This window comes from Antennarius striatus, chromosome 7, assembly GCF_040054535.1.
Source record: "Antennarius striatus isolate MH-2024 chromosome 7, ASM4005453v1, whole genome shotgun sequence".
Taxonomy (NCBI): domain Eukaryota; kingdom Metazoa; phylum Chordata; class Actinopteri; order Lophiiformes; family Antennariidae; genus Antennarius; species Antennarius striatus.
In genome coordinates this window covers 3850124-3862974 of record NC_090782.1, presented here as the reverse complement: position 1 = coordinate 3862974, position 12851 = coordinate 3850124, and the positions used below count along the sequence as shown (strand labels likewise).

At 42.7% G+C, this 12851-nt stretch overlaps 2 protein-coding genes across 5 annotated transcripts in view; both read right to left on the bottom strand.

Moving 5' to 3' along the window:
* The window catches only part of ralgps2 (Ral GEF with PH domain and SH3 binding motif 2), a 74107-nt gene extending 64331 nt beyond the window's left edge, over positions 1-9776 (bottom strand). For 2 of the 4 annotated variants that reach the window (XM_068318662.1, XM_068318665.1), the window contains exon 1: positions 9597-9770. The gene's annotated coding sequence lies outside the window, so the exon portion shown is untranslated. Of the gene's footprint in view, positions 1-9596 lie in introns of all 4 variants that reach the window. The other 2 variants (XM_068318664.1, XM_068318663.1) reach the window with 2 other exon arrangements.
* A 963-nt stretch (positions 9777-10739) lies between these two features.
* Positions 10740-12698, bottom strand: coa7 (cytochrome c oxidase assembly factor 7). The gene is made up of 3 exons (XM_068318720.1): positions 12559-12698; positions 12318-12458; positions 10740-11640 (listed from the first exon to the last, which is right to left on the bottom strand). Exons 1-3 carry the CDS (start codon positions 12662-12664, stop codon positions 11195-11197), a joined length of 693 nt encoding a protein of 230 aa, XP_068174821.1. The 5' UTR covers positions 12665-12698; the 3' UTR covers positions 10740-11194.
* Between the last annotated feature and the right edge of the window lie 153 nt (positions 12699-12851).

Here is a 12851-nt window from a genome sequence, read left to right as displayed (position 1 = left end):
TGGAGACGACAACTTCAGACATGACACCGCAAAAATAGCATCAGATTCCCCTCACTAGGAGAATGCCACCAGAGAAAAAACTGAATGCAAAGTAGCAGAGGAGAGTCTAGGAACTGGGGTAGTGCCGCAGTCCACTAGCTGCAAAGCCCTTCATGTGTGAGCCGCTCCCATCAGTGGTTAAATTTGGGTTCAAATCTTTTCAAAGCTCCAAACCTCCTGCAGCCACTCAGCCTATTGTGGTGTGCATTTAACTGGGTGTGTTTTATCTCTTCTGTGGGAGAGAAGCTGAACATGAACGCGTGTTTGCAGTCTTCAGCAGCTTCTTTGTCCGTGTCTGACAGCTCATAGGCCTCCACTTCTCCTTGAAACATGTGATTACAACACAGCAGGAAACACATGGTAAATACATACATACCCTTAACAAGCAGTTTTGCACAACTTCCTCAAATGTTGTGCTGCGTTCAACATTTGAAACAACACAAAAAGCTCATTGTGCAACTCGCCAAGTAGCATCAGCTTTCCTCTATAACTGCTGAACTGAAAGTAGGGGCATGCATTACCCTTGTATTTTATCATCATCTTACATAGTCAGGTGCTCACCAAGCTCACATCCACAACACCCACTTCACACATCTGCCAGCAACATTAGAAACACCTCATATATAAGTCTTTCAAACACACAACCGCTGCAGTGTTATTATCAGTGTTGCATGAGAACTTCTCAAACACAAGGATATTACATATCACTGCCAATGATGAAGAAAAGTCAGACAAATACAAGTCCTGATAAAAATTTGCCAAGAAACTGAGCACACTTGACTTGCTTTATATTTCTACTTGTCAAGCTGTATTTCTACAGCCCGCCAACGTGTGACATCGCAGTTCCATCTGTGCTGAATGAATGTGCCAGACACATGCACAGGTTTTCCCTGGCGACTGAGCAACAGCACAGTTTGGAGGTCGGAAACTGAAAAGGATTGATGCTAATCAAAAAAGCCTCTAGAACATGCGCAGCACTCAGACGGTCATAAGATGACTGCTTCATCACTCAGAATGAAAACAGTCGATTGTTGTCTATATATTGTTAGATATACTGTAGGTTGCAGTGACGTGCGGTGAGGTTCATGGCTGGTGAGGCACTGACTTCATCATAATCAGATGAAGATGTTCACAAACATATGAACCTATAGTGTAGCTTATTCATCATTTAATAAGAAACAGTGAGTGGGTTATTTTTAAAGTCTCATAGAATTATTTACACATACAAACTATAACACGGGCCGCACGGTGGAACAGAGGGTAGCGCTGTCGCCGCACAGCAAGGCAGTTCCGATTTTGAGCCCGCTCTGTGTGGAGTTAGCATGTTCTCTCCGTGTCTGCGTGGGTTCTCTCTGGCTTCCTCCCACATCCAAAAACATGCGCTTCAGGCTAATTGGCTGGTCCCAAATTGACCATAAGAATGAATGTGTGTGTGCGTTTTTGTGTGTCTGTGCGTCTGGAGTTTCCCCACCTCACGCCCCAAGATAGGATAGGATCCAGCTCCTGCGACCTACGCAAGAAGATGAAGCGGGTTGAGAAATGAAGGAAACTATAAACACACAAATAAGCATGTTTGATTAAAAAAAACTTGTTACCTACACGCTTTTTTATATGTTATGTTTACTTATAAATGAAGTCCACGGCAGCCTCGAAAAAATTTGAGTTTAGATATGTAATCCTTCATTTTTATAGTAAGGCAAGGCGAGCGGAAAAGGAATGGCTGCACTTGTCTCGCTGACTATAGATTGTAGTTTGCTGTCACCACTTCTATGGCCGAGGAAGAAGAATCTTCGGCCAAATCCCTGGGATCACCTGCGCCCCCTACCATGAGGCACGAGAACTGTGGGCCTCACTTCGTTCCATTTCCCAACAGTTTCAGGACTGCTCAACTCAAGAAAGAAGTTACTCACATGCAGTGGTTGACAAAAAAACACTGTATATTATATACATTAGCTAATGTATATAATGTACATTATCTATTTAATTCATAGAGCAAACGTGTTTGAACTTTTTAATAGCGACATATAGATAGCATTACGGTCTCACTGTATAGCATGCCAGCACTGCTAGTCGAGCCACCAGCCATCCGTGGGGAGGCTCGGCTGGCTCGTGCCTCACCGCAGGTCTCTTCTCAGTATTTCAGTGGGAAATGTGAAAATTCAGCCATTTTGAGTAAAAATAATGTAAAATTGGAAACATTAAAAGGAAAATAACTATAATACACGTCACTGGATAAATATAACCATTTAATTTGTCTCCCCCAATTGCCATTTTTTTCCTTTTATGATGGCAGGTGAGGCCGTGCCTCACCTGTCTCCCCTGACCGCACATCACTGGTAGGTTGCATCTCAGTTTCACGTTAACTCTGGGCTTGCGCTAGCCATTCGCCACTTCGCCATAGGCGAAGTAAATTCCAGATTGGCTACAAGGTTTTTAGACTGTGTAGCCACAGTGGCGTTCTTATTTTTATGGAAAAAAGGCTAAAACGTAATACTTTTCGCTCGCTAGCGCCACTATTTCCGCTAGCGCCGCTATTTCCGCTAACTCCGCTTGCTAGCGCCGCTATTTCTACATGCCGACGGAATTTAGCCTAAGCATGCCGACGGAAATAGCCGACGGAAATAGCCGAAGTAACCCGAATGCTCTCGATCATTAAATATGCACTCGGGTCATGACCTCCTCCCGTCCAATGAAAAACAAAAAGATTCTTTTTTTATAAGCTAAACCCGCGAATTGGCGTAAGACAAGGCGAGGTCGATCGATCAAAAGAAAATTAGAATAGAGTGTTTTATATTAGAGTTTGTGTTAAAATTCTAATTGAACAACAAATGGTGAATGCTGAGAGGGGGTAGGAGTGGTGACAGACCGATCAGAAGGTAAATGAAAGATATTACCAATACTTTTTTGTAGTCTTAGACTTTTGATACCTATGACTGGCAGGAATAACCAGCGATGCATGTAAATGTGTATTCATTTGCTATTTTATATGCCTTTTTAAATTGAAATGAAAAATCATATTATCGAATTTAAAAAAAAATTAAACTATGGCATACCAATGGTGTTGTCCAAGTCAAAGTTAAAATGTATTCTAGTCCAAGTAAAACTTGCAAGTAAACATTGACTAATATTTTGTATGACTATCTTCACATAGTGAATGCAAGTTTTCAATTATTGAATATCACATTTATACCTGCATAAAGTAGGACAGAAATAAAGATAGTTAAGCTTGAAATGTTGACTTTAGTGTATTTTTGTAGGTCAACTTAACAGAAGATTTTGCCCTCAGAATGCAGGAAAACAACCCCATTTTCTAAAAAGTTTCCCGGGGGGGCCCGATCCCCCATGCGGGGGGGGGTATCCCCCCACACCACCCTATGACAAGTGTGGTTTTACACCCCCCAACAACTGAAAACTTGCATTCACAATGTAAAGATACAGTCATACAAAACATTACTCAATGTTTACTTGTAAGTTTTACTTGGAATACAAGACATTTTGACTTTGACTTAGACACTTCGATTTTAATAAATTTGATTCTTGGTATTAGTCAATGTTTACTTGTAAGTTTTACTTGCTATTACAGCAAGCCGCCGTCTTGGACACAGAATGTGGCTTTTTGTGGCTTACTCAATTCTTTTACACTGAGCCACAGTGGCTTAGTCATATTACCTCCTAGTACAAGCCCAGAAACTGTAGTCAACATGATCTAATGCAGTCTGAAGAAACATAGCCAGAGAAAGACCAGAGATTGAACCTGATGACGCAGAAGTGCTTCGGAGTTTTAACCCTTTCTCTTGGAAACACACGCCTCTGATTTGGAGAGGGGAGTTTCGTTTCACACACACAGATGTAATCTCCAACTAATCACATTTGCAGGCCTTGGACAGGGTAGTTACACCGCAGTGCTGAACAGATGGGCCCACGTACAAAAGGCATCTCCAGGATTAGTTTTGACTAGAAGATTACCAAAGGACAGTTTCTAAAAAGTTACTAGTGCTCATTTGCACTAGTAAGCAGTTATACAAGCACAAGAACAAAGGAAAATAAAACTAATTTTCCCTTTGAAGTGATATTTTCTGTTCTACATAGAGCTGAATAGTTCTCTCTCTCTCTGATAGCAGCACATGTTTCAATTAAAAACTGTTGGCTGAAATCCCAACAAAAACAAAGCATTTTAGACACTGATAATTATGTGTTATGCAGAAACAACGATGCAACTGAAAATAACAACGGCACTCCAACTGCGTGTGCTTTGGCATATCCTCCAGGCACTCACACAAATCCTGTTGGCAAGCAATTGACATGCAATGTGATGCTCACAGGAAGAGGGACAAAGAACAGGATGAACCCAAAACACACACCATGATAATTCAATTCAGTGTTTCTGTACACTGTAGTGCAAATTGTTGTTTTTTAAAAGCATCAATTCAAATCACCACCCTGGAAAGTATACTGAAAGACCCACACTGTACTGGATTAAAAACAGCCTCATTACTAGGATGCCTTGGGTCAACATTTTAGATGCACCTTTTACACCCACTGACTGCTGTCTTTTTAGTGATGCTCTGCAAAAAACATGCAGCACTATCCCATCCTAATGTATGGAGGACTGAAGATTTAAATTATTATCTTCCATTTTACAACAAACCTTAATTATAGCACTCAAACAATGCTTTCATCAACCATAAATAAACAAGAGTGCTGCCAACATCAAATGAAATACATTCCATTTTTAGTGCCTACCTCGACACTACAGCAATGTAAAGGCATGCTAGTCATGAGCCTGAGCCAGCGACCTCTGGGTCATAAGTTAAGTGTGGAGGACAGGGGCTCCACACAGCCATACTAAATATCGATATGGAACATTCCTCACAGCCCTTTAAAACGGGTGGCGAAGGGGGCAAGCAGCAGCAATGTCACACAAAGAGTGTGTTAGATTAGACCAAAGGGAGGCTTTGTTTCACAAAATGACAGCCTGACAGTGAAAAAGACATTAATTCAGATTACAACTAATTCAGCTTGACAGCCAACAGACTTGGCAAACTTAGAGTGCACATCCCCATTGCAATGTACATGCTATATATGTGTGTGTGTGGGTGGGGGGGGGTATACCCCAACATACAATTTAGTGAATAAACGTAAATCATAAAGGTGTGGCTAAATAATGTAGCCGCAAGAGGACACAAGCCAGTGTCTTATTGTGCCGGTCCCAAGCCCGGATAAATACAGAGGGTTGCGTCAGGAAGGGCATCCGCCGTAAAACTTTTGCCAAATCAAAGATGCGAATCAAACCTATGACTTCCATACCGGATCGGTCGAGGCCCGGGTTAACAACGACCGCCATCGGCGCTGTTGACCTACAGGGCGCCGGTGGAAATTGGATTACTGTTGGCCGAAGAAGGAGGAAAGTGCGTTCGCTCGAAGAAAGAGAAGAGGAACACCAAGAGTATAGGACTAAGAGTAGGGACGTTCAATGTTGGAACTATGACAGGAAAAGGTAGAGAGTTGGTTGACATGATGCAGAGAAGGAAGGTAGACATACTGTGTGTACAGGAGACCAGGTGGAAAGGTAGCAAGGCTAGAAGTTTAGGAGCAGGGTTCAAGTTGTTCTATCATGGTATAGATGGGAAGAGAAATGGAGTAGGAGTTATCTTGAACGAGGAGTTTGTTAGGAATGTCCTGGAGGTAAAAAGAGTGTCGGATAGAGTGATGAGTCTGAAGCTAGAAATAGAAGGTGTGATGTTCAATGTTGTTAGCGGGTATGCTCCACAGGTAGGATGTGAGCTGGAGGAGAAGGACTTTGATGAAGTGATGCAGAGCATGCCTAGAAGTGAGAGAGTTGTCATTGGAGCAGACTTCAATGGACATGTTGGTGCAGGAAACAGAGGTGATGAGGATGTGATGGGCAGGTTTGGTATCCAGGAGAGGAACGCAGAAGGAAAGATGGTAGTTGACTTTGCAAAAAGGATAGAAATGGCTGTAGTGAATACTTTCTTCCAGAAGAGGCAGGAACATAGAGTGACCTATAAGAGTGGCGGTAGGAGCACACAGGTAGACTACATCTTGTGTAGTAGTGTAACCTGAAAGAGATCAGTGACTGCAAAGTAGTGGTAGGTGAGAGTGTAGCCAAACAGCATAGGATGGTGGTGTGTAGGATGACTCTGGTGGTGAGGAAGATCAAGAGGGCAAAGTCAGAGCAGAAGACGAAATGGTGGAGGCTGAAAAAGGAAGAGTGTTGCATGACTTTCAGGAGGGAGTTAAAACAGGCTCTGGGTGGTCAGGAGGTGCCTCCAGATGACTGGAAAACTACAGCTAATGTGATCAGGGAGACAGGTAAGAGAGTACTTGGTGTGTCATTTGGAAGGAAAGTAGATAAGGAGACTTGGTGGTGGAATGAGGAGGTACAGGAGTGTATACAGAGAAAGAGGTTAGCTAAGAAGAAGTGGGACACTGAGAGGACTGAGGAGAGTAGACAGGAGTACAGGGAGATGCAGCGTAAGGTGAAGGTAGAGGTAGCAAAGGCCAAACCAGAAGCTTATGATGACTTGTATGCTAGGTTGGACAGTAAGGAGGGAGAGACTGATCTATACCGGTTGGCAAGACAGATAGAGATGGGAAGGACGTGCAGCAGGTTAGGGTGATTAAGGATAGGGATGGAAGTCTATTGACAGGCGCCAGTAGTGTGATGGGAAGATGAAAAGAGTACTTTGAAGAGTTGATGAACGTGGAAAATGAGAGAACAAAGACTAGAAGAGGTGACTTGTTGTGGACCAGGATGTAGCAAAGATTAGTCAGAATGAAGTGAGGAGGGCATTGAAGAGGAGGAAGAGTGGAAAGGCAGTCGGCCCTGATGATATACCTGTAGAGGTATGGAAGTGTGTAGGAGAGGTGGCAGTAGAGTTTCTGACTGGGTTGTTCAACAGGATCTTAGATAGTGAGAAGATGCCTGAGGAATGGAGGAGAAGTGTGCTGGTGCCCATTTTTAAGAACAAGGGAGATGTGCAGAGTTGTGGCAACTACAGAGGAATAAAGCTGATGAGCCATACAATGAAGTTATGGGAAAGAGTAGTGGAAGCTAGACTAAGGGCAGAAGTGAACATTTGTGAGCAGCAGTATGGTTTCATGCCAAAAAAGAGTACTACAGATGCGGTATTTGCTTTGAGGATGTTGATAGAGAAGTACAGAGAAGGCCAGAGGGAGCTGCATTGTGTTTTTGTAGATCTGGAGAAAGCTTACGACAGGGTGCCCAGAGAGGAACTGTGGTATTGTATGAGGAAGTCTGGAGTGGCAGAGAAGTATGTTAGAGCAGTGCAGGACATGTATGAGGACTGTAAGACAGTGGTGAGGTGTGCTGTAGGTGTGACGGAGGAGTTCAAGGTGGAGGTGGGACTGCATCAGGGATCAGCTCTGAGCCCCTTCTTGTTCGCTATGGTGATGGACAGGCTGACAGACGAGCTTAGACAGGAATCTCCATGGACTATGATGTTTGCAGATGACATTGTGATCTGTAGTGAGAGCAGGGAACAGGTGGAGAAGAAGCTAGAGAGGTGGAGGTTTGTCCTGGAAAGGAGAGGAAAGAAGGTTAGCCGCAGTAAGACAGAGTACATGTGTGTGAATGAGAGGGACCCAACTGGAAGAGTGAGGTTACAGGGAGAAGAGATCAAGAAGGTGGAGGATTTGAAGTACTTAGGCTCAACAGTCCAGAGCAATGGAGAGTGTGGAAAAGAGGTGAAGAAGCGTGTACAGGCAGGATGGAACGGGTGGAGGAAAGTGTCAGGTGTGATGTGTGATAGAAGAGTTTCAGCTAAAATGAAAGGAAAGGTGTACAAAACTGTGGTGAGACCAGCAATGTTGTTTGGTCTAGAGACAGTGTCACTGAAGAAAAGACAGGAGACAGAGCTGGAGGTAGCAGAGATGAAGATGCTGAGGTTCTCTCTGGGAGTGACCAGGAAGGATAGGATCAGGAATGAGTACATCAGAGGGACAGCACATGTTAGAGGTTTTGGAGATAAAGTCAGAGAGGCCAGACTGAGATGGTTTGGACATGTCCAGAGGAGAGATAGTGAACATATTGGTAGAAGGATGCTGAGTTTTGAACTGCCAGGCAGGAGGCCTAGAGGAAGACCAAAGAGGAGGTTTATGGATGTAATGAGGGAAGACATGAAGGTAGTTGGTGCGAGAGAAGAGGATTCAAAGGACAGGGCTAGATGGAGGAAATTGATTCACTGTGGCGACCCCTGAAGGGAAAAGCCGAAAGGAAAAGAAGAAGAAGATAAAGGTGTGGCTAAATGGCTCTCAAAAAGTTTTAGCACAGCAGATTGTAAACAGGACATTTTACACTGATCTCCATCATCAGACTTCCATTGTCACAGGTTTATTTGTCATGAAAAAGGTTAATTTTCATTTCAATCTGTCATACAAACTCAAGTTTGATGTGTGGTTGTGGAAATGCATTCAGCATCTGGCACGGAGTTTAATGAAATTTATTTCTTAGTCTAGTCTATCAATCATTCTAAATATTATTGATCAACAAATTAAAATTAATGGACGCATACACTTAGCAGACACAGGTAGGACAGCCTGTTAGTCTGAGTTACTCTTCAGATGTGACCATTTGACAAACAGGCAGGTGATCTTGGTGGGATATTTATTCCACTGAAAATTACCCTGGTGTTAATAAATTCATGGCATCCACGGGGAGCTCGAATGGCCAGAAATATACCCTCATCACTTACCTATTGTGGACAATTCCAGGACCGAGATATACTTTGCTTAAGGGAAGATATCTATTTTCTCCCAGTATTGTTGGTGGGAGGACCATCGCCACACCCTAAGTACTCCCTGAGGGTCACCGCGCAGGGGGTTCGCTATCCGGAGCGGAGCGACTGGAGTTCATGTAGTTTTCTAATGAACTCAGCAAACGGGTCAGAATCAGCTCGGTTTTCCGAGAACTGAGCCAACTATCCGAAGGTTTAAGTGAACAAAAATAAAGCAACCATCATCTGAATCACAACTTGCTAAAACACTGGCTCCTCTTCTCCATGGCTTCCACATTAGCATGTCGCACATCTCGCTAGCTTGGTGAGCTAACTTGGTATGGAGAGCATGATTTATTATTAGCTTTATGTTGAAGTCCTCGGTGCTGCTTATCGGGGTATGCCGGGGTGGTAGCATCTCCACGTGGGTGGAGAAGAAGATGAAATCCGGGCTAAAATAAATCTCTCCACGCAAGTACAGCTAGTCTGTTGTACAAAAAAAACCATAACATGCCCCCACGTTCATCACGCCGCTTTTCTATCATCTTATCACTCGAGGACGTCGATTTATTGATAAGATAACCAGGTTCCACGCGTGACTGACACTAGTTCTGTTAAAAAAAAACCTCCAAGTGGGAAAGCTGTGCAACGTTTAAAACATTTCTATCAAAGACACTATGTGAACATTTTAACGTATGTTCAGGTAGCGCCAAACTAGCTACCTCGACGGCTGCGCAGGGATTTTTTTTTTTACTTGATATGAAACGATAACAAACTTTCCCACACCACACTGTGACTCACCGAAGCGCACCGTTTTCTTCTCCCTTCTTCAGATATTCCAGCGTGTACATCCGAGGCCGGCGGGTGACGGCAGCAGAGCGCTAGCAGCGTTCACAGGCTAACGCTCAGGACACGACGATGCGCCTCGCAACAGCTGTGTTGTGTTTAGAATGAGCACCGGGACGCGCGGCCAGTGGGCGGAGCTTCCATCCAGCATAAAGAACCAGCACCGCCCCTCGACGTCAACACACCGGCTTCGATTAGGTCTTAATATCGATGTGCTTTCTCAGTGTCTAAATTGTCTAATTTTTGCTGGAAAAGTGTCTTCCAAACATAGAGATGCGAGTCTCCTTCCTTCTTCCTGCGACATGTGATAAAACCGCCGTGAGATTGAAGAAGGGCTTCCATGTCTTTGAAGCGACCGCCCTCTAGTGGTCCAACCGTCGCTGTGCTCGCGTCACCTGCTGAGGTGACTCGAACGGAAATGTTTGTCCGATCGTCTCAACAATTAACAAATATTCTTAACATCAGAACGTTTTTCATTTTGATGAATGATTGAGTCAAATATTCCGCAGTACAGTATTCCCATTTTAATATTTAAATGTACCTGTTTGTTGTAAATTATGTAAAAATAAAAATCAGTTGTCGAGCATTAGCAGATATTAGTTAACATTGTCAAGATTTACTATTCAGATGATTTCTCACAATAAGTAAATCAGACATTTTAAATGCCTTGATAGAATAATAGTTCTATGTGTATTCCCAAATTATTAATAAAATTGACCTTTTACTGCTACTACAGTCTCCAGTTGATTCTATGTACTGTGTGAACCATCTTTTGTCCCTGATGACCTGCAACACGATGCAAAGCCACACACTTCCTCAGGTTGAATGATCCAGGACCTCTTCTGAGTTCAACCTTGGTTTGCATGGGATCAGTGAATTTTTGGACTGTATAATGCCCCCAAAGAGTCTTCTTCCTATCTGAAGTTAAGGTTCCTTCTGGGATTTCCTGTTACTTGAAGAAATCCATCTTCACAGCTAGATATTCAGGTTTCCAGTGGCTCATCACTGAGCAATCACCATGCTTCACTGTCAATGTTCTTTTCCATGTTACAATCTTACGCCTCAACACACAACACACACTGATTTATAGGCCTCAAAAGTTAGTTTTAATTTCTTTGATCCACAGGACAGTATTCAAAACTTGGTTGCGAGAACGCTGAAGCGGATGTAGGTCAGCTGTGGTTTATGTCTTGGAGATCAGGCACAGAGCCATAATGTAAAAGTAGCTCTTAACAGAAAAGTCTCCCATACCTTATCATGTCCAGGCTGTACAATAAATCATAGATTTCAAAATCATGCTTGAAGAGTACATGCTCTGCATAAAAAACTATTTTATTTCTATTACACAGTGGCATTACCTTACAGACATGTTATTTGCTCCATGAATGTTCCTGTCAACAGGCTGTAAATAAGGCTGATTAAACACCACTGAATCATTCTTTCCTCAACTTTGAACATCCAGAACAAGTGTTGCTTATAAATACATGAACTTGTTCTAAATACCAACTGGACGACTTGTGTTTGCAAACCAACAAATAAACCCTAAATGCCATTCATTCCCCAAACTTGAGTTGCCTTTCATGTAGTAAACCTTGCAGCTGCATCGCCCGATTCTTCAGCTCTGCTGCTTTCTTCTCATCCTTCTCCGTACCATCCCCAACCTTGTACATACGACTCGCATTGACGCAGCCCCACACATGTCCAAGCTCACAGGCCCTGTTAGCATACTTCAAAGCTTGCGTCATATCTTTGGGAAGTTCTTTGGAACTGCCCTCAATGAACAAAGCACTAAGGTTGAAGCAAGAAGGAGCAAAGCCATCCGCACAGGCCTTCTCATAGTATTGTCGAGCTCCTACAGGATCAGGTGCTCCTTCTGTAACTCGTCCATCATGGACCATCAGTCCAACACTATGACATGCATTCATTGATTTCTTTCCTCCACTGGTGCAGGAACGCATGAAGCAGGAGTAGGCTGTTTTCAGACACTCAGGCACTCCACCTGGTGATGAGAATTAATTATGGACTTAATGCTGGAAGACAGAAATTTGTGCAAATCCCCAATATCCCAAAAATCTCAAATAAAAAACACTGCAAATAAAGATGTCTCTAAGCTGCTTTTAGTCTGACCAAATGGTAAAATTCCAAGCTTTGATTTTTACAATAAAAACATAAACCTTGACATTTGGCAGTGTTAAAAATTGTATTTTCCAAATCTCATTATACCATGTATAGTGACAATAAAAGGCTTTCTATTTTAACCTAATCAAAATTTATTTCCAATCAATGCTTTTATGAGCCATGCACAACACAATGTTTTTGCAATATTTTACAGTTACTGAGTACTGCTGAGGATAAATGTCAGGTCCAAAATAAAACCAGATGTAATTTTTTTTTTTTTTTTTGCTTGCTTGTACATCATTTAATCGCAGTGACACTTCAAATCGTGACACATCCACAGTTCTCAGCTAAACCTTTATACCGAAATTTTCCAGACGTTTGTCCACGTTTGTGTCACACAAAATGAAATGCAGTAACACACACACACACACACACACACACACACACACACACACACACACACACACACACACACACACACACACACACACACACACACACACACACACAAGCAAGCGACGGTAAAGAATTAAAGCAATAAGCCACGCTGTGTTCTACCTTTGCCAGTAATATGGTAAGTTCCAAGTTTAAAGCAGCTGTCTCCATGTCCATTCGTTTCACAGTTATGTTGGAGAACACGTGCAGCGGAGTCGAAGTTTTTCTTCACCCCTTCCAAATACTCTGCAAGCCTCAGACAGCCTAGAATAATATACGTTATTATAAGCACTGCTTAAAAAGCAGACATTGCTAACCAGCATCCAATGTTGAAGCAGCACGGACAACAGAGTGTGGACTTTACCTTCAGGATCATTTTCTTTGTGACATTGATAGCTATACTCAATTCCCAAATTATCCAAAAACTCCTTCACTTCATTCTCGTCTTTAAAGTTTACAAGTCCAGCCATTTCTCAGCGCTCACGTAATTCAACTTGACTTTAACCTGTCGCTACATACAGCACAACGCTACTTGTGACCTTGGCCAAAGATAATTAGTAATTTCACGAAATTTTTCCTTTGCTGAAAAATGGAAATAGTTGTGGTAAAACGCAAAAGGTCCTGTGGAAAAAAAGCAAAAATAAATAATAAATAGTA